This window comes from Cibotium barometz, chromosome 14 (genome assembly GCF_041138505.1).
Source record: "Cibotium barometz isolate CiBa-2024 chromosome 14, ASM4113850v1, whole genome shotgun sequence".
In the NCBI taxonomy this organism is placed as follows: domain Eukaryota; kingdom Viridiplantae; phylum Streptophyta; class Polypodiopsida; order Cyatheales; family Cibotiaceae; genus Cibotium; species Cibotium barometz.
The window spans coordinates 59227359-59247753 of record NC_141059.1 but is presented as its reverse complement, the minus strand read 5'-3'; the positions used below and the strand labels follow the sequence as shown (position 1 = coordinate 59247753).

The 20395-nt window shown below is 39.4% G+C and overlaps 1 protein-coding gene and 1 long non-coding RNA gene across 4 annotated transcripts in view; both read left to right on the top strand.

Annotated features, from left to right (window-relative positions):
• LOC147632241 (uncharacterized) overlaps positions 1 to 5912 on the top strand; it is a 55305-nt gene extending 49393 nt beyond the window's left edge. For 2 of the 3 annotated variants that reach the window (XR_015267434.1, XM_086808923.1), the window contains one exon: positions 3869 to 4102. Coding sequence is in view for 2 of the 3 variants with exons in the window: in XM_086808923.1 (XP_086665049.1) it covers positions 3869 to 3894 (26 nt within the window). In the remaining variant the exon portion in view is untranslated. Of the gene's footprint in view, positions 1 to 3868; positions 4103 to 5777 lie in introns of those variants that run through there. The other variant, XM_086808922.1, reaches the window with a different exon arrangement.
• Positions 5913 to 8549: 2637 nt separating this feature from the next.
• On the top strand, positions 8550 to 12469 carry LOC147632240 (uncharacterized). The gene is made up of 4 exons (XR_015267293.1): positions 8550 to 8771; positions 8930 to 9040; positions 9105 to 9179; positions 12220 to 12469. It is a non-coding gene; the product is annotated as an uncharacterized LOC147632240 (long non-coding RNA).
• The last annotated feature ends 7926 nt before the right edge of the window (positions 12470 to 20395 follow it).

Here is a 20395-nt window from a genome sequence, read left to right as displayed (position 1 = left end):
TAGAGTGGATTAGCACTCATGGTCTAGGTACTCGCTGTTGTAGCACAAGGCTACAACTGTCGCCCACTTCACAAAAACTCACTTAGAGTACTTTTGCCAAAAAAAGCTATGCTCGTGGTATTATTAACTGATAAACCTTAACTTTTATAATCAGCCTTCTTTTCCTAATCCTTACACCCCCTAGTCCCTAGAGTAGGTTCTCTGAAGACAGTTACATCCTCGTTTCAATATCAGCCAGTTCCCATAATGACCCAATGGTATCCAGGTTTCTCAATTTCTCCTTGAGTCTATTCACGTAAAAAATTAGATGAACTCGCACTCGTGGAGGTAATTCTAGTTTTATAAGCAACCTCACCCTCTTCGTGATTTTGTAAGGTCCACATGTAATTTTATAAACCATTCACACAAGTACACATTATCAAAACAACATAAGGAGAAATAGGGACCACACTAGACTGAAAGGGGTGGCCCTTCCTTAAGTACTGATATACTACTCCGGAGTTTTAGTACAAGCATTGGGGTGTCCTAAAGGACCACTAGACTTCCATATGAACATGAAAATAGCAAACGTAAATAGCGGCACAAGAAGAATACTCTTTCCGTGTCACAAAGCTTGTCTCACCATGGAGTAGGCGATACATGCTCTAGGTGACTGACACGATGAAACTACCACCTTCTGTACCGCACCCAGCCTTCGAGGCCTTACATTGTGTAGACATTTATGTCACATGCAATGATGTGCATGAATATACTTAGTTGGTCGGGCCACTTTTTCCCTCACTAGGAGGTTTTACTTCCCCCCTCCATGTGTACACCTTCTTATCCACTTAAGAGGTGTACTTTATCTTTTGTACTTGGACACAACATTTTCCTATCATTTAATCTATATTGAGTTGTGTGCCTCTCTCTCTCTCTCTCTCTCTCTCTACTATCATTGTGTGCACACTTTGTTGCAGAACCTAACCCTAAACGTGGAGGTCATCGAACATGTGGTATCAGAGTAGAGTTCTCCTCCATTGGGACTTACCTTCTGATTGCTTGCTTGCATTAGGGTTTTAATTTTAGGGTTTCTAGCATTTTTTATGGTTTTTGATTTTCCCTCAATTCGCCCTCATTGCATCTTCAGCTGGTTGCCCTCTCCATTTTCAGTTCATTTGCTGCACACAGATGCGCTTCAGGCTGCAGTGCATTTTTGCATTTTAGCCTATTTTGTCACCTTCGTTGGCTTCAAAGGAAGCTTACTAGGCTTCTTAAAGGTCCCTACAAGGGTTTCCATTTGAAAACCCTACTCTTGGTGCAGCTTGGGACTGATTAAGGCAAAGGCAAAGCTTCTTCATAGGGTGGCTGTAAGCCGAAGTCCGGTCTTCTGGCAAGGTTGTCGAGAAAGCCAAAGAAGAAGGGTAGGTGCAATTACTGCCGCAAGCCTCGGCATTACATCAATGAATGCAAGAAGAGGCTAGAGAAGGAAAAGAAGAATGATTAAGGCATGTCTGTTTGGCTGATGCATTTGCACCTAGTGCTAAGGAGTCCGCTAGTTACACACATGCTGATTGGGGTATTGTAGATATGATCCTTCTAAACATAATAGATGCACATGTTTGGTACTTTGACAGTAGTGCTAGCAAGCACATTACTTCTTAGCGTGGTTTGTTTGTCTCCATTGAGTTTGGTCTTCATGGAGGTACAAGGACATGTGCAAACAACTCCTCATATCTAGTGAAAGGAGTTAGAAGGGTTGTGCTCATCGTTGGAATTGGTGGGACAATCACACTCTCAGAATTCTTGGAAGAAGAACTTTTTGTTTGTCTTGGCTATTTCAAGCGTAGGTCTTGTTGCTAGATATGTTGATGATAGATTGAAAGTTCATGATCGGAGTGATGGTGATATTATGGTCGGGTACATTATGAGAACCTTTGTAACCTATAAAGGTAGATGTACTTCATTGAAAGAATACAAGCTAACGTCACATCAGAGTCACTACTTTACTCTCTCTAGCATTCTCTCTCACTCTTCACTACATCAGTTGATGGAGGCCTCGGACCAGCGACAGCTTGGCAGACTACTACTAGAGCTTCATAGTTCTCGAGAGAGACTCCTCCAGACACCCGCTCCCACTAGGGGTGGGAGACAGTCCCAGCTCACAGATTTCTTCCAGAGAGCTATGCCAGTGCCAGCTGATGTACCACGTGGGGTGACCGCACAGAGAACAGAGGAATTGAGAGCCAGGAGGAGACCTAGACAGACTGGACATAGAGCACCCCGACTCCGTCACCGAGAGATAGCAACTATCCGAATGAGACACCAGATGGAGACACAGGAGAGGCTAGCTCGCTTTCATTCAGACTCAGGGTACATGCTCACGCCATTCACAGCCTTAGCATCGGCGATGTATGATATCTTATATCCCTCTTATGGCACTGGATGGAGTTAGACATAGATCTGCATAGCATGCTTGTACTACCCCTTCAGCATATAGAGATGCATCTTGCCTTAGCACTCCATCCACATCCCCACCCCCCCTTATATTGTTTGTAATGGGCTCCACCGATCCATGATGATTCACAGTTTTATCCAGACACATGCACACTTTTTCTTTTCTTTCTTTTCTTCCGATGACCGGAAGAACACAGTTGTATTATTTTTTGTCTCATAGGCCAACTTTGGCCTCTCGTAGATGCTAAAATATCTTTCTTTCTCTCTCTCTCTCTTTCTCTCTCTCTCTTGTTTATCTCTGTTAATTAAATGCCGTGATGATGTTTGCGTTCCAATCCCCATAGCCTGGCTATGTTCAACCCTATCTCATACTTGTGTCCTCCATTTGATCAAAGCTGCCGGCCTGTTTGCAACCCCTTTGCCCACGCTGCCCGCAAGGTCTCCATCTATCCTTTGCTGTCCACGCTGCCTGCCACCTATCCCACACTGTCCTCTTCTATCGCCTCTGACCTAGCTGCTGCCCACCATTTGCTGTCTGCCATGCGCAATGTGTCAACCATGTCATGCTAAGCTTAGCTTAGCTAGCTAAGCCTGGTGGCTCCCTATCAGAAGAAGCTGTTACCCAATGAACAACATCATCACAAATTGAAGTATCTGATAGGAAAGTACAAACCAATTTGCGGCTGCCTTGATCCGCTGCCCTTTGCTTGCTCCATGCGACTGATTTCTTTTGAAGACTGACATGCTATCTTGTTGTGAGGAGTTTGTCGCAATTAAACCTTCTTCCCTCTTCAAGATTCCCTACACAACTTGCAAGCATTGTTAGTTCTTTTTATATATAAATAATAAGTCGGCCCTCTCGAGAGGCAGCCCTATCACATAATCACTCGTGCCGGTCTTAACCCTGAATGATCAATAAGGCCAAAACAGGTGAGTCTTTTACCTTAGGCTTGAGAGTACGAAAAGCTTCATCAAGCCTCTTATTTCAGGTTATAGGACTTTTGTTTCGGTTCATTAAGGAGGAACAATTAGATCGGAATAATCTCTCATTACCTTTTTCAAAAAGACACTGAATCTCAAAAATGCTTGAAGTTGCGCCCGATTTGAGGAACTCCCTAATCTAGCACACCTTCTAGATCTTGCTCATAGCATCCTTTGTAATTTGATGACCTAGGTATATGAGCTCTTTGCACACTAAGGGTTTAGCATACAATCATTTTTGTCTTAGAATGCTCGAGAGGTGCATTTTTTGTAACCTGTAGGTGTGGTTGGGCCTGAACTTCTTGTAATCTTACGGTTTTTGAACATTTGTCACCAGTTTTTGAAGGGTTTTTGATCGTGTGTTTTTTCCCTTGGATGAGGTGGGTTTTATCACTATTGACGTTAAATACACTGGCTTCCTTGTGTGACTAAGTTGCAAGCTTTGTTTTATCAGATTTGTATGGCTCAAAAAGGAGGTGAATGGCATGGGAGACTGAGTAGAGTAGTACAACTTTTCCCCAGTTTTCAGGATTTTGTAAAGGATACTGTCGGAATCATGATGCTCGGCTATTTTCATGACGTTTTTAATTGGAAGTTATAGAAGAGATGTATGTGGTCCTTCGATCCCTAGCATGAATTTTATGTATTTGCTTTATAATTTTAATTTATTGTACTGCGCACAAAGAAACACTTGGTCCTCAAACAAGTCCTTACTCTTCTGGAACTGAGTGAGCAACTTATGCGTGATGCTGTGTGTGTGTGTGTGTGTGTGTGTGTGTGTGAGATACACACAAGCTCTCTCTCTCTCTCTCTCTCTCTCTCTCTCTCTCTGTCTGTCTGATTAGCACAAGCTCTCTTGCTCTTTCTAGTAGCTCCACAGCTGTTTTTATTTTTGATCATTCAAAGCCTTAGTGTTCGTATTGGTACCATAGGTTAGCCTTAGTTTCTCTCTCTCTCTCTCTCTCTCTCTCTCTCTCTCTCTCTCTCATAGGCGCATACACAAATGATGTTCAGAAGTGCTGGCATAGTGTCTCATGCAACAGGCTCTCAATCAAGAGATCCTAGGTTGTCCCTTCTGGGATGTCTGAAGTCCTTTTTCTTGTATTGTGGTGTGGTCGTGCTCCTCTTAGGCCTGGTTATGATGGTGAAAACCCCACCTTTTTTCCCTTCCCCAAGCTGCCAATTAGTTTGTTAAACCAAGCCCGCCATGCTCGTTTCTGTATTAGCACGTCTTCACCGGACTCGATTGATTTGAGCATCCTCAAGCTTTGCTTACAAACAAAACGAACTCACGCATGATTGTAAATCAATTTTACAACAAACTTAACCAAAACCAAAAAAAAGAGAGTACTCATTGAATTCTATGTTAAGCAACATTGAACAAGATTTACAAGAATATCTAATGAACTGGAAGTGTGTGGTCTTGTATCTTGGTTGTGACACTTTTCTCCTGAGAGTTAGCATTTAGTGAACTTGTTTGCAACACAATTGTTACTACATTAGAAGACCTTATCATTTGCTTTAAATTTGGAGTTCTTGATATGGCTGATCCTTTCTTTTGTTACCCTTAGGTACCTGCTTCTTTCATGTTTTGCCTCAGGGAAAGGTGGATTGTTCCTTTACTTAATTGATCATGTGTTAACTATCTTTAACTTTGAATTTATTAAGATTAAAATTGCAATATTGGTCTTTATGTCAGAAGATGGTATAAGGTTTGTAAACTGTTGCATTGTGAAAGATAAATGAGCAAGTGATTTTAGGGTGTCTTTACAATGTTCTAGGATAACCAAGATTCTTTGTAGTGGAATTGCACCTTTGGTCTTTTGGAACATGTGAATGATGCAGTTGAGAACATTGGTGGAGAATAGTAATGGCGCAGTTGACAGTTGGTTGAAAGCTACTGTTGTGTATTATTGTGAAACTTTGGTTGACAGAGACAACTAATATATAAAAGTATACTTAGAGCATGGAGTAGATGGGGCACTTACAGGTTTTGCTCTGTGATTCAGTCAACATTAAGAAATTGTAATATAACATGGTAAGATGTATTAGGCCACATAATTCAGGATGTGGGTTGGAAAGGCTTTGAAAGGTTGGTGTGCAGACCCTCCAGTTCCATTATTGGCTTCCCTTTTGTCATAAGGCTTGGCCCATAGGGATGATGGCATGAACAACCACACAGCCTCCCTTGCATGTGGGTGTGTGTGAGAGAGAGAGAGAGAGAGAGAGTTAAATAACTAGAGACAGTATATTGTCTCTCTAGATATTGTGTATTATGCCTATTTCTCATTATCTCGTTGGGATTGATTGATGCGACTTCAATTGATTGCTCAATTGACGTGGATTATGTTTGTGAGTTTTAGGTTATGAGCTTTACAAGGGCATCGATAGAGGTGTCGCATAATGCGAGGGTATCGATTGAGGTGTCACATGGATGGTGGATTGAGTGGTGTTGTAAAGACTTGAGATTTAAATATTTAATATAATATTTTGTAATTGTGATGGCATTTGAGTATTGAATATATATACTATTTGTATAGCCCGACATAATAATGCATGTGTAAATTGATTTATTATGGCAAGGCGTACACATACATAATTGTTGGGCAAGGGTTATTATTTTCTTAATACCTTTACATTGGACAAAGGCTATTTTTATTGTAAAGAAAGCCCAAATTTGGATGCTATTTATAGCTCCAAGGACTAATTTATGAATATGATCTAAATAAGGTATATGGGGAGTAGAGTCACACACGTTGAGGAGGACCCAATGAGTTTGGCTTTGTCTTCTTGAATATTTCTTGAGTTTGATTATTTTTTGTTATACTTGAAATAAAGGTCATGTTTTCAGAGTTATTAGAGCATAGGCCAAGTATGAGAGCTTTTTGATATGACTTTAAAAAAGGAGTTTTATTCAAGGGCAAGGTAAGTTTTTCTCTTATATAGTTTGTTGAATTAAAATTCATAAAAGCATGTAAAATTTTTATGAGCCTACTTTGTACAATTAAAAAATCCTCAAACTTTTGGGTAAAAGAAAAGGTTTATCGAGAAAAGGGAAGAAGGCTATTAACCTTTGAGCAAAAACAATAGCTAAAGCCAAAAGCTTGGCTTAAATCAAAGCCGCTAAACGGATTCTCTTCCTCAAAATGACGGTTTCCTTTGTTGCAAGGAACACACATGGGAGCTTAGGGTCATTCATACATAGGGCACATGGGCCTTGGGACTATAAAAGGCACATGCCTATGTGTATTCGGTACCTTACTATCTCATTACTGTTTTGATAGAGTATACATTCTTACCTTTCTTGGAGCTTATGATCTAAGCATTCATGGGAGGGATTGACTTTCCATGTTTAGGTGCTCCTTCCTATCATGAGTGGGACGTGTGTATACACCATGCTAATAAGCGTAGTTTCGTTATCCCTCACTAGATCTCTTTCTTGCATTGGTATCAAAGCTTTGCTTAGATCCTTGCTAATAAGGAAGTGATTAGTGCTTAGATCCTTGCTAAATCATTTAGAATTAGGTTTTACATAGTTTTTTAGATTTGTTTTGTTCTTCGTTGAGAGCAGATTAGCAATGGGATTAATGTCAATCATTTTCGTATACATATGCTAATCATAGTTTTCAAAAATCTTAATCTACACTATTTCTTGATTAGAGTTTCTTTTACCATAATCTTAGATTAAACCTTGATTTTCGTCACTTTATAAACCATAGTTTCTACAAAGGATCCTAGAACCAACAATTTCTTGAAAATCTTGAGAGAGTTCTTGTTTTAGTGAGGAATTTTTCAAAGATCTTTGGTCTTGTGCAAATCTTGGTGGAAAAAGATGAAGCAATAGTTGTGCAAATCTTTGGAGAATCTTAGAAGTGATGATTGCAAATCTTTGAGAATCTTGGAAGTGATGATTGCAAATCTCGATTCAGAAAGTGTGTGGAGTTAATCTTGGAGTGCTGGTTACAAATCTTGATCAAGAAAGTGTGCCGAGTTGAAACCTGAGTGTTGAGTGCAAAATCTTGATCAAGAAAGTGTATAGAGTGAAGTTCTTGTGCAAAAAATCAACCCACAACAAGGTGTTGGTGTGCAAGAATTAGAGTAACTACTCAATCTTGTAACCCCTCTCTCTCTGTCTCTCTCTGTCTCTCTCTCTCTAGCTAACTCTCTCTCTCTCTCTCTCTCTCTCTCTCTTAGTCAACATTAAGAAGTAATATAGCATGGCAGGAGTGTTATATGTATTAGGCTACATAATTTAGGATGTGGGATGGAAAGGCTTTGAAAAGTTGGTGATCAAACTCTCCATCTTCATTTATGGCATGAACAAGCACACAGCTTCCCTTGCATGTGGGAAAAAACAATCATCCAAACATGCGTAAGAAATGTGTCCTACGTGGAGTAGCTTAGCTCCCTAGGGAATCAATCCTGTATGATCTAGCTCCTTGCAGTAAGAGGGCGTTCGCGTACGGAATTGAAAAATCAGTCCTCTACGTGAACTCTCTCCTTGGACTAATAAGAAGGCGTGGCGAGGTATATCTGGAAGCCGTCGCTTGCGTGGCTTGAGTATTGAATATGGCACCAAAATGTTTTTTGTGTTTTCATTAAATATATTCTGTGAGATTTTAAAGAATAAGAGTGTGTTTCTAAGGTTTCATTCTAGTATGTAATGACTAATGCTTGAAGAAGTCAATGAAATGATGACCCTCCATATACTTTCTGTTTTAGGGACTGAAATGATGGCCCCCCATATGCTTTCTATTTGCATGTATTCACCCCTTCATGTCCTCTCTATTCAAGGCAATGAAATGATGACCCCCCATATGCTTCTTATTTGCATGCATTCACCCATATCCTTTGTTTTTAGGGTCTCACAATTCTCTATAAAAGGCTCAAAGGAGTAGAGGGAGGGACAGAGAGAGGAGGAAAGGGAAGGGTCATGTAACTAAGGTTGTATTAATTAAATGCCACATCAGTGGCATCTATCTATAAGATAACGGGCGTTGCATCTATCTATAAGATAACGGCGTTGCATCCCTATTGACACCTGGCAGTTTTTTAGGCGCACTCTACAACTTCCCCCTCTTTTCACGTGTCGCCCCTCTTCGCCTCCCATCCCACGTTCACAGCAGCCGCCTCTCTCGCACGTTGCAGAGATGTAAACCTGCCTGCATGCAATAGCACTGCGTCTTGTCCCACATTCAGAGCCGCCCTTCATCAGTGCAAAACGCATAGTATTTTGAATATCATGTAGGCACACGTTCTCTTCCTCAGTTGTTCGAAGCTATGCATTTTCTGGTTGAGCCGTCCCCTACGTTTTCTAGTTGGTGCCTCCTCTTCGCCCTTTGTGTTGTAGTATGCTGGTGAGTGCTCCCTTTCTCTCTCTCATTCTCTCTCTCTCTCTCCCCCCAAGTACTCAGGTTTCTTTGTATGGAAGGTTGCCGACGTTTTGCTATGTGGAGGTGTTCACCAACGACTCTCTCTCTCTCCCCCCAAGTACTCAGGTTTCTTTGTATGGAAGGTTGCCGACGTTTTGCTATGTGGAGGTGTTCACCAACGACTTTTTGCGCCTCGCGCCATCGTCCTCTTCACCCTTTTTGCTCCTCGTGCCACCGTCGTCTCTATTGGTGTGGTGCGCTCCTTATCTCTCTCTCTCTCTCTCTCTCTCAAGTTCTCATGTCCTCTTTGGATGGTAGGTTACCGCCGGGTAGGGCGTTGCATCCCTATTAACACGTTCACCATCGACGTTCTGCTCCTCGCGCCATCTTGAGGTAAGTCTGCACGAATCCAGTCCTTTTATGACTCCCGCGTATGCGTTTGTGTGTGTGAGAGAGTCAAGTGCCATGTATGCTTTGTTGGTGGTGGTGCGACCGGATAGTAGCTGCTACACTGCTCCCACATGCATGAATGGTGCCGCGTTCTATGCTCTTTTTTTTGTATGCGTTTGTGTATGAGAGAGAGAGAGAGAGAGAGAGAGAGAGAGAACAGCTTTACGCCATGCAAGCTTCACTCGATCAGTTTGTGTGTGTGTGTGTGTGTGTGTGTGAGAGAGAGAGAGAGAGAGAGAGAGAGAGAGAGGAGTTGTGTGTATGCGCGCGCGTGTGTGTGGCACATTGTGTGCTCTTTTTTTGTATGTGTACTAGATATTGAATATAGAAAAAAAAGGTCAAAAGATTAAGACAAGTCAACTTTTCTTTCTAGTTAATAATTTTAGCTACCAAAAAAGTCTCATCCATAGCTTTCAATAGTTAAAAATGTTTCCTTGCTTTGTATTTTTTCTACTATTTGTCCTCAACTTTTATTTTTACTGTAGGTCTATAATGTTCATTTAAATCTGTACATTATTCAAAATTCAATAACGTATCAAAACCAACGTGGTGTTGAGTGTGTGTGTGTGCGCGAGAGAGAGAGAGAGAGAGAGAGAGAGAGAGAGATTTCACTTTGTGAGTGTGTGTGTGTGTGTGTGTGTGAGAGAGAGAGAGAGAGAGAGAGAGAGAGAGAGATTGTGTAGGTGCGTGCATGTGTGTATGAGAGAGAGAGAGATTGTGGGTGTGTGCGTGTGTGTTTAGTTTGTGAGAGTATGGGTGTGTGTGTGTGAGAGAGAGAGAGAGAGACAGAGAGAGAGAGAGAGAGAGATTGTGGGGGTGGGGTGTGTGCGTGTTTCTATTTTTTTACAAAAAGCGTTGTATGTTTGGAAACCAAATCTATGTGTGGTGAATTTTTAGATACAATACTGATGAGAGTATCAGCCATGTAGAGTATGAATCTCACTTTAAAAAGGTTTCCTTTGAGACTTGAGCCTTGGGTGAGACGAAAGGATGAGCCTACAAGTAGGAGGAGTTTAAGTATGCCAATGTCTTATCTTTGAAAAGACGTACTATGTTTCTCTTTTTTTTAAAAAATCTTCCTTCTCATATTCTCTAATTTTCCCTCACGTTTTTTGTTTGAGTGTGTGTGTGTGTGTGTGTGAGAGAGAGAGAGAGAGAGAGAGAGAGAGAGAGAGAGAGTGCAAACTAAAGTATACGGGATCAAAAGCCATCATGGGATCACATGTGTACGAGAGAGAGAGAGAGAGAGAGAGTGCGAACTAAAGTATACGGGATCAAAAGCCATCATGGGATCACATGTGTACGTATATATATACACATACATGCATGATCACACAAATACATACATACACATTCATAAGCATAGACATCCTACACACACAAACATATAAATATACATTTATATGGTCTAACTTTGAATTTCTTAGTAATTCTATATGAGTAATTTTTTGTAAGATGTAAGTTTGCGTAATTTGGGCAAATGCTTTACACACAACTATGTTCAAGACATAAGTGTAGGCCCCAACGAAAAGAAAAACAATTTGGAAGACCCCAAGTTGCTCGATTTTGATTGGTTTTAAGTTAGCATGCACATGAATGCGTTGCCAAGGTGGTTGTCAAGCTTGAAAGACAACCAATTCACTATTGCCACCATTGAGTCATTGAGTTAAAGCAATGGTGGAGTCAGTTCCTTGGACAACCACACTTGATAGAGATGTAGCATGTGGATTGGCAAACCTTCGTGGATTGGCAAACCTTCGTGCCCACCCACACGAGACCACCGTGTGAACTCTTCCCAAAAGAGTTGGTATCCTTACCCCTATAGAGAGGGGGAATCGAGCACATAACTCTAAGGTTGGAAATCCAACGTCTTACCACTACACAATGATAAGGATATCCAAATTTCATTTAAAAAAATGGAATGGTGTGTGTGAGAGGGAAAGAGAAGAGAGAAGGAGAAGCTTTGCACCATGCAAACTTCAGTCGGTCAGTTTGTGCGCGCGCGCGCGTGTGTGTGTGTGTGTGAGAGAGAGAGGAGTTGTGCATATGCGTATGTGACGCGTTCTGTGCTCTTTTTTTGTATGGATGCACTAGATATGTATGTATGTATCTAAAAGAGTGTATGTATGTATGTATGTGTGTATATACATACATAGACAAATGAAAAAATTATCCTTTTCAAGTTACACCCTTCATTGTTAGAGGAGGACCCTTCTTTTGAATGTTCATGTTTTTTATGTATGTATGTTTTTTAATTTTCATGTTTTTATTTTATAATTACATGTGTTTATTTACATATCGCAGCCACCTATATGTCATACATCTTACTATATAAGTATGTATGTATGATGGACTAGATGAAAGCGGTGACTTGTTTTTTTTTTGAGCACACGAGGAGCATGAATTTGGCTACATAGTTCAAGCATTGCTTTTTTACTATATAAGTATGTATGTATGATTGACTAGATGAAAGAGGTGACTCGTATTTTTTTTTAAGAGCACATGAGGAGCACCCTTTTCTTTGAGAAAAGGGTGAATTTGGCTACATAGTTTAAGCAGCGTTTTTTAAATGGTGGATGGGATGGGCTATGCCAGGTTGAAGCTGCTAGATGGGATGATATTTTTAAAATTATTATATGTTTACGTCTAGAAAAATTAGAAGAAAATATAACCCTCATGTATATAAAAGAAAATCTATGCTTGATAGAGTTTTATCAAATAGACTATATGGTCATTAGTGACAAAGATCAAACACAACAGATATTTGATAAAGCTATCAAATGAAGCGCTAATTCATTAAATATTAAATATGGGTATGTTTTTTCTTCTAGAAAGTTTCTTTAAGTATATATATATATATATATATATATATATATATATAGTCTTTGTTTCTCACTCCTTTTCTTTTACTTTCCCTCTCTTGCTTACTAAAAAAACGATCAGGATTGTTATTTAATGTAAAGTTTGTTTATGTTTTATGCAGAGATATGCCATTAGACATATTAAAGTTTATCTACGAAAATAACAAATTGTCAGATATGCTCTTTTTTGAAGAGATTTCACAATTGGGTTTTTCTGGATACCATGGATACCAACCCAGTCCAAATGGGAAGTTTATGGATTTGATGTATGGGATGATGCTAATCCATGATATATTTATATAGTGTTAGACCCCTGTAGGTTAGAGGACAATCTCAAGCTCCTTTTAATCTAAGAGGCATTAGGATTATTAGAAGGGTTCTATTTTGTGGGTAGCAGATGTAGGAGCCCTGAGGAAAAGCGCTTCATTCTTAGGAAAATACTAAAGTGCATTCCTAGAAGGAAATTGATGAAGTTAATGATGTAATAATCTTTGAGGTTATTAATGAATACCTTTCTCTTTTTCTATTCTCTCTCTCTCTCTCTCTCTCTCTCTCTCTCTCTCTCTCTCCCTCTCTCTCTCTCTCTCTCTCTCTCTCTCACACACACACACACACACACACACACACACACACACACACACTGATACATGTAACACACAAATAGTTACTCTTGCCTTTGAGAAATTGAGAGAGACCATAAGTTTTTTTTTGTTTTAGTTTGTGTGTGTGATTGTGTATACACAAGGTTTCTAGCCCAGCAAAGTTGGTGGTTTCGAATATCATTCTCTCTTCAACTTGAGATGGGTTTTATTGTTGTTCTTTTTTCTCTATCTATTTGTGTGTTTGCAGTTAATATGTAGTACATAGACAGAGATTTGCTTATGTTGATATGTTTGGTTAGCTCTGAGAGAGAGAGAGAGAGAGAGAGAGAGAGAGAGAGAAATGAAATGAAATGAAATGTTATATTAACGTCTTCAAAAGGCCATAATGACCTATGAGACCAAAAGTTACATCATGGTGGATCTGATACAATGTCTGGATAAAAAAACCCAGAGAGAGAGAGAGAAAGAGAGAGAGAGAGAGAGAGAGAGAGAGAGAGAGAGAGAGAGAGGTGTTCACATAAATAGTGTTTAATATCTTAGTGGTAAGGCTAGCTAAGCTAGAAACTTTTCAATTATTAGACCAATGCGTTTGATTGTAGAGTAAGCTCTAGAGAGAGAATATATGACCTAAGAGAATATTCAAATATAAATTATTTTAGTACTTTGACTATATTAGCCTTTAAATAACAGCGAAATATGCTTGAAAAGTAAAAAACTTCTTTATGGTTGCTAATATTAGGCTTTAGAGAGGAAATTATAGGGCTCGCTAGAGTATACTCTATTTTCTTAAAGTCTTTATATCTCCCTTTCTATTTTATTCTCTCACTCTTTCTTTTGTTGTCTCTCAGCATGTTTTATAGTTCTATGTCTCTCTCTCTCTCTCTCTCTCTCTCTCTCTCTCTCTCTCTCTCAAGTAATTCCTTCGTTAGCAAAGAAAGGTGAGAGATGGAGTGAGGTTATCACTTATTAGTGTAAATTGATTGTATTTGTTAGACACACTTTTCTATTATAAATTTCTCTAATAATTACATTATGTTAACTAATATGCGGAGTCTATTCTTGAGTGAAGATGGTTAGGAGTTGTATATACCTAAGTTCGAACCAAGTTCCTCGGCTTCTAATTTTGAGTGTAACACGTGCATCTCGGCGTAATTGTTCGTGAACAAGGGCTAGCATTTGAAAATAAATTCATGCAAAGTCGAACCAAGTTGGTCGGCTTCGAATTTTGGATGTAATACGTGCATCTCACCGTAATTGTTCGCGATTAAGGGCTAGCATTCACAAACAAATTCATGCAAATTTAATAGAGTATTTCAATATAAATAAAATCGAAACATTTGGAAGGGTTAAAGATGAGGAGCATAAAGAATTCTATGCTAGAATCCACTTGGATTCTGGTAACAGAGCAACTCCTACTGTTAGGGTTCTTTAAGAATCTATCAATGAACATCCGAATATTCAGGTACATAGAGATATGGCATGAGGCTCTATTTCTTTTGATTTAAATGAGTCACATATAGATGAGATTGGTTGTGTCGATAAATTTCAACCTATTTTCTATTCGGATAAAAGGTATTAAATCTGGATGTCATTTTATAAGGCATGTGTTTTCATTTTCTCTGAATGTTAAGCACCCAGCAACCATGGTGTTATGTTATGGAGATTGTACTCTTCACTCTTTAGGGACCCTTGCTTACAAGTGTTAAGCACCCAGCAACCATGGTGTTATGTTATTAAATCTGGATGTCATTTTATAAGGCATGTGTTTTCATTTTCTCTGAATGTTAAGCACCCAGCAACCATGGTGTTATGTTATGGAGATTGTACTCTTCACTCTTTAGGGACCCTTGCTTACAAGTGCCATTTTTGTGGGGCACTAATTTGGAAATGTGAGGCGTCAAGAAAGCTTCGACAATATGTGGGAAAACATTATTGTGGAAGTGGGAACATCTCTTTACTGCCTTTGGAAAATTCTCCTCCTACATTGGTTAATCTGTTACTTTTGGTAATGATAATGCAAGTAAGGAAAACATGAAGAATATATGTTCTTATAACAATAACTTAGCATTTGTTTCACTAGGTGCTCACTTAGATAATTCGTTCACTATTAGGGGGTGAAGTGTATTTAATTTTTGAATCCATGGTACTGTGTATTATTGCGTTGGCTTTGTAATACGTGATGAAACATGAGATGCAGCTCCTCAATTTGCCCAATTGTATGTGTATGATACGGAGCATGAATTGGATAATAGACTTCATGGGATGCCTTCTTTAAATCATAATATGCTTGAAAGGTTTACAAACAATGATGTATGAACACAATCGTATGCCAGTGCATTTTGTATAATGAGAGAGATGTTATAGTCCAGTACACATGCAGATTTGAGAATGGTCATCACTGAAGCTTGATCAACCTCAAGGTAATACTTGGTTCCTACTATGAGTAGTGAGGTAGCTGCTATCATGCCGGGTCAAGGGGATAATTTTCACGTAGGTCATAGAGATATTCAAATAATGTATTGGACAGGTGCTATAAAAAGAATATCTAACTTGCATCGTTCATATATGCCTCTATTACATGTGCTTCTGTTTCCTCGAGGAGAGGATGGTTGGCACGTTGAAATTTCACTCCATGGTAGGAATAGACAAGGTTCAAATGAGGAGACAAAGATTGTAAACTCAACGAAAATATTATGTATATAGATTAGAAATAAGGGAAGATACAAATGCTTGCCTTCTATACGACGGTGGTCGACTTTTGCAATAGTATATTGTTTATACGCAATAACCAGAAAGCATTGCGTGCTGAGCCATACGAAGGGCTTGTGGTAGATATGGTTAATATAAGGGATGGGGTCAATAGAGTCTTTGGGAGCATTGGGATGCAGGATAGTTCTACCATATACTGAGGGCATCAATATATGCATCAATTGTATTACGATTCAATGGAGAAGATAGGTAAACCTGACCTATTTATTACCTTTAATTGCAATTTAAAGTGGGATGAAATAAAAAATGCTTTATTGCTGGGTCAAGCTGCCCAAGATCGACCTGACTTGACGGCATGGGTCTTCTATGAGAAGCATAAGGATATGTTGCACTTATTGGTAGAAGGGTAGTGGAACTTGTTTCTGTTATTGAATTTCAAAAAAGAGGCTTGCCACATGCACAATGGGCAGTTGTATCCTTATTTTAAGGCTGCATGTGAAGCGAGAGGAATACTGGAGAGTGATGATGAGTGGTATGTGTCTTCAAGAAGCTGCATTTCAGAAAACAGGATTCCAACTGCATCAACTTTTTGTCATCATTCTGGTTTTTTGTGAGCTTATGTGTCCCAGAAGTTAAATTTTTTCCAAAATTTCAAGTGATTTTTTCCATGGCTTGTAGAGAAGGTGTGCTGACATTGGTGTTTGTCAATCTATAGCTAAGAATGAAGCTTTGTTACACATTTAAGACCTCTTACAACAATATGGAAAACATCTACATGATTTTGAAGGGTTGCCTCTTCCTAATAGATCAACTGTTGCTACTCTTTACAATGGTTTGTTGTTGAAAGAGATGATGTTTGATGTTGTTTAACAAGCTGATTTGACTCTTTCAATGGAAAGGAGTCTGAATAGTTGTCAATCAAGAGCATTTCGTACTATCCTTGAGACTGTTAATATGAATAATGGTGGTGTTTTTTTTTCCTCGATGGACCAAGTGGATGAGGTAAAACATATCTTTATAATGCCTTTCTATCTCGATTACGTGGAGAAAATCAAGCTGCTTTGGCATGTGTATCTTCTGGAATAGCTGCATTGTTACTTTCAAATGGACGCACTACATACTCACATTTCAAAATCCCATTAGTTTTGAATGCTTTTAGCACATGTAGTATTAAAGCTAATAGCTGATTGCCCGAGATGTTGAAGCTTGCAAGACTGATCATTTGGGATGAGGGATGCATTTGTATGTAGATGAATGTATTTAATTTTCATGGCTCAATTGTAGACCCTCCAACTTGGAAAGGATAAGCAACACCATCTCTAATGATTGAACTATTAAAGTGTACATGTATATTATGGTTTAAAAACTTGTTTGTTTGTAGTTTTTATAGTTATTTGTAAATATAAATTGTTATTGATATATCTTTTTGAAACAGGGAATATCTTTATATTTTGAAACCTAGATTAGTGCTAAGTTGTATGGTTCAGACGCTATTTAACGAGAGATTTGGGCTCCTTGGAATTTACAATCTAAGATTGCAAAAGATTGCGGATCAGCTTCATGTACATGTAATGTTTGTAGACTATAAAAAGCGTAATGAGTTAATTTTTTGGTGCATTGACACTTGACATACAGAATTTTTCGATTTACAGTTTACAAGCCTATTCAAACACCATTCTTCTCAAATGTTGATCTACATAATAAGTTTTGTGAGGTTCTATCTTTCAGCTTTTTTATTCTTTAAAATTATATCTTGCAATAGCTAATGTTATTGGCTTATATATATTTTTTGGACAGATGGCAGTGAGGAGTATTAGGCTTCCAAGGAGAGATAATCGAGTTGCTTGAAGATTGTTTTAATGGTTTGCTCACATGGGTTTGGTGAAAAGATGCAGGGGAGAAGAGAGCTTAAGCTCTTGCAAGCACACACACACTCACACAAACCCTAGAAGAGAACACACAAGGTGAGAGGCTGAAAATTCTTCTTCTTCTTCACACAATAAAAGAGGTCTACAAAGAAGATAAAGTGACTAAAACACATAATAGAGTAAATACAAGCAGTCCATAATGTGAACACGCTAAGAGGAGTGGATAGGTATAGACTAGTCCGTGTAGTCTAGCTGCTATAGAATTGTTGGTGAAGATATGTCGGTGCCAACTACTACCAAACCCGCCCAATGATGTAAATGTCGAACGGTCATGCATGCACCTCGTGAGTGTCAGCTCATGTTGAGCTTGACATCTCAACATTCCCCCTCAAGCTCAACTCCAGCTCATGAACTCCAAAATCTGTGGAGCTTCTCAGCTACCAAGGCCTTCATGAAGATGTCAGCGGCCTGATCTTGTGTGTTGATGTAGGCCAAATCAATCTCGCCTTCTTCTGCTGAAATTCTCTCCCTGATAAAGTGGTAATGTACCTTAATGTGTTTTGTCGGCGCATGGAAAACTAGGTTCCTGGCCAACTGTATACTGCTAAGATTGTCACAATATATGACAACCTTTCTCTCCACGTGCAACTCCAAATCAGCAAGTAGCTTGCGTAACTAAGCTACCTCACACGCTGCCACCGTAACTCCTCTGTACTCAACAAGGCAAATGTGGAATGCTTCTTGCTACTCCATGTCATAGTAGTACTCCCTAATGAAAACAGAAATCCATTGGTAGATCTCCTGTGTGAGATGCTACCTGTCGAATCTACATCTGTGTTCCCATATATCTCCAATGGTACACCTACTGCTGCTGCATAAAACAATGCATAATCAACAGTGGTCCTCAAATACCAAAGTGTGTGGTGTCGCACACTGTTAAGATGTGGTTTGCGCGGAACCTGCATAAACTGGCTCTCTAAGCCAACAGTGTAACTCAAATCTGGCCTGTTGATCATGACATAGATCAAACTCCCCACAATCTTCATGTACATAGTAGAATCTTCCAACACACAACCTGCATCCGCACACTAAGCTTGCCATTTTGATCTAATGGCACTGAGATTGACTTACAATCAGCCATCCCATACATGTCCAATACATACTATCTCTGTGATAGTCAAATACCCTCAGGTGTGCGAATGACCTCAATTCCCAAAAATTAGTGCAGATCTCCCAAATCCTTCATCTCAAACTTCCTTTTGAGAAGACTCTTCACATGCTCAATCTCATCCAAGTTGTCACCCCCAACAATAAGATCATCTATATATATGGTGATGATCACAATACCCTTATCACTCTTGTGCACATACAAAGAGTGATCTGCATCTGCCATATGAAAACCAGTAGTGACAAGATACTTAGCAATCTTGGCATGCCATGCTCGTGGAGCTTGCTTCAGTCCCCATACAAAGCCTTACGAAGCTTATATACATACTCCGGGTGACCTGTATCCTGAAAACCAAGTGGCTGATCCATATACACTTCTTTTTGTAAGTCACCATGCACGAACACATTTTTTACATCCATTTGATGATGTAAAAACCCACCTTTAGAGCTGCAGCCATTGCAATCACAACTCTCACAATTGCCATCTTTGCAACCGGGATAAATGTCTCCTCATAATCAATCCCATGTGTTTGCGTATATCCTTTGGCTACCAATCTAGCCTTGTACTTGCTTATGCTACCATCACTGTATGTTTCACCTTATACACCTACTTACAACCAATAGCTTTCTTATCTTCAGGCAATGGCACCAAATCCCAAGTCTCTACACCTGCACAACTTTTGCCATATAAGCATAGTGATGTGCCACATAACCATCATAAGTCAACCTTTGCACCAGGGTTTTTGACTCTTCGAGATCTTCGTAACTTTGTATTCATGGCTTCCATAGCCTTCTTCACACCAGGTGTCCTCATTGCTAGAATCCCAAGCTCCTCATCAAGGCTCATCTCTGAGCCATTAGACTCTCCATTAATATGAGAATGCCTTTTGCAAAAATATCAGGAGTACAAAGGGGCTTAACCACTTTCTCTTTGCCTTTATGTGATGTACCAACAACATTTCCAGGATTGGTATTATGATGTAGCCTGCCATTCCATGGTCTATCAACAGAACCACTGGATGAGGACTCTCCCGGTCCACTCAATGACTGTGAGATTTCTGACTTGCATTCTGTGCAACCACGTTTCCACTTACATCAGGTCCCCAACACATTTTTCAGCAGCGTACAAGCTACTCATCTCATCAAATACAACATCCTTGCTTACGTCAATTCACGTATTGTAGGATTATAGCATCTATATCTCTTTTGCTGAAGGGAATACCCAATAAACACACATTTTTCTGCCTTTGGATCTAGCTTGGTACGTAACTCATCTGGCACATGCACATATGCAATACATCCAAAACTTTCGAGACAAATCAGGTTTCCTGCCAGTAAACTTCTCCTCTGGCGTTACATTATATATGGATGTAGTAGGAGTCTTGGTCATGATATAAACTACTATAGACACAACCTTAGCCCAATAGCTGTGCGGCATATTCTTCTCTGCCATCAATGCCCGTGCTATCTCTGTAATGTGCGTGTTTTTTCATTCAACAACTCCATTTTGATGTGGAGTGTATCTACATGTAAATTGCCTTTGAATGCCATTCTTTTGCAAGAAATCAGAGAACTCATTGGAGAAGTATTCTCCCTCTCCATCTGAAATTAGGCACTTCATATGCTTTCCTGTTTGTTTTTCAGTCATCACTCTGAAATTCTAAAAATGAGTGAACACTTCACTCTTCTCCCTCATGAAATACACCCACCTGGTCATCAATGAATGTTACATAGTACCTACAGCCCCCCATAGACATAGTCTTCACAGGACTCCATACATCTGAATGCATAACATCTAGTACATTCCAGCTCACATTTCTGTCATGTGGAAATACATGCTTTGTTTGCTTTCCAAATTGACATGCTTTATATTTTTTCTACATATCTTCAACTTTAAACTTAGGCAACCTTGTCACAATTTCTTTAGTCTGCATAGACTTCATTCTTTGCAC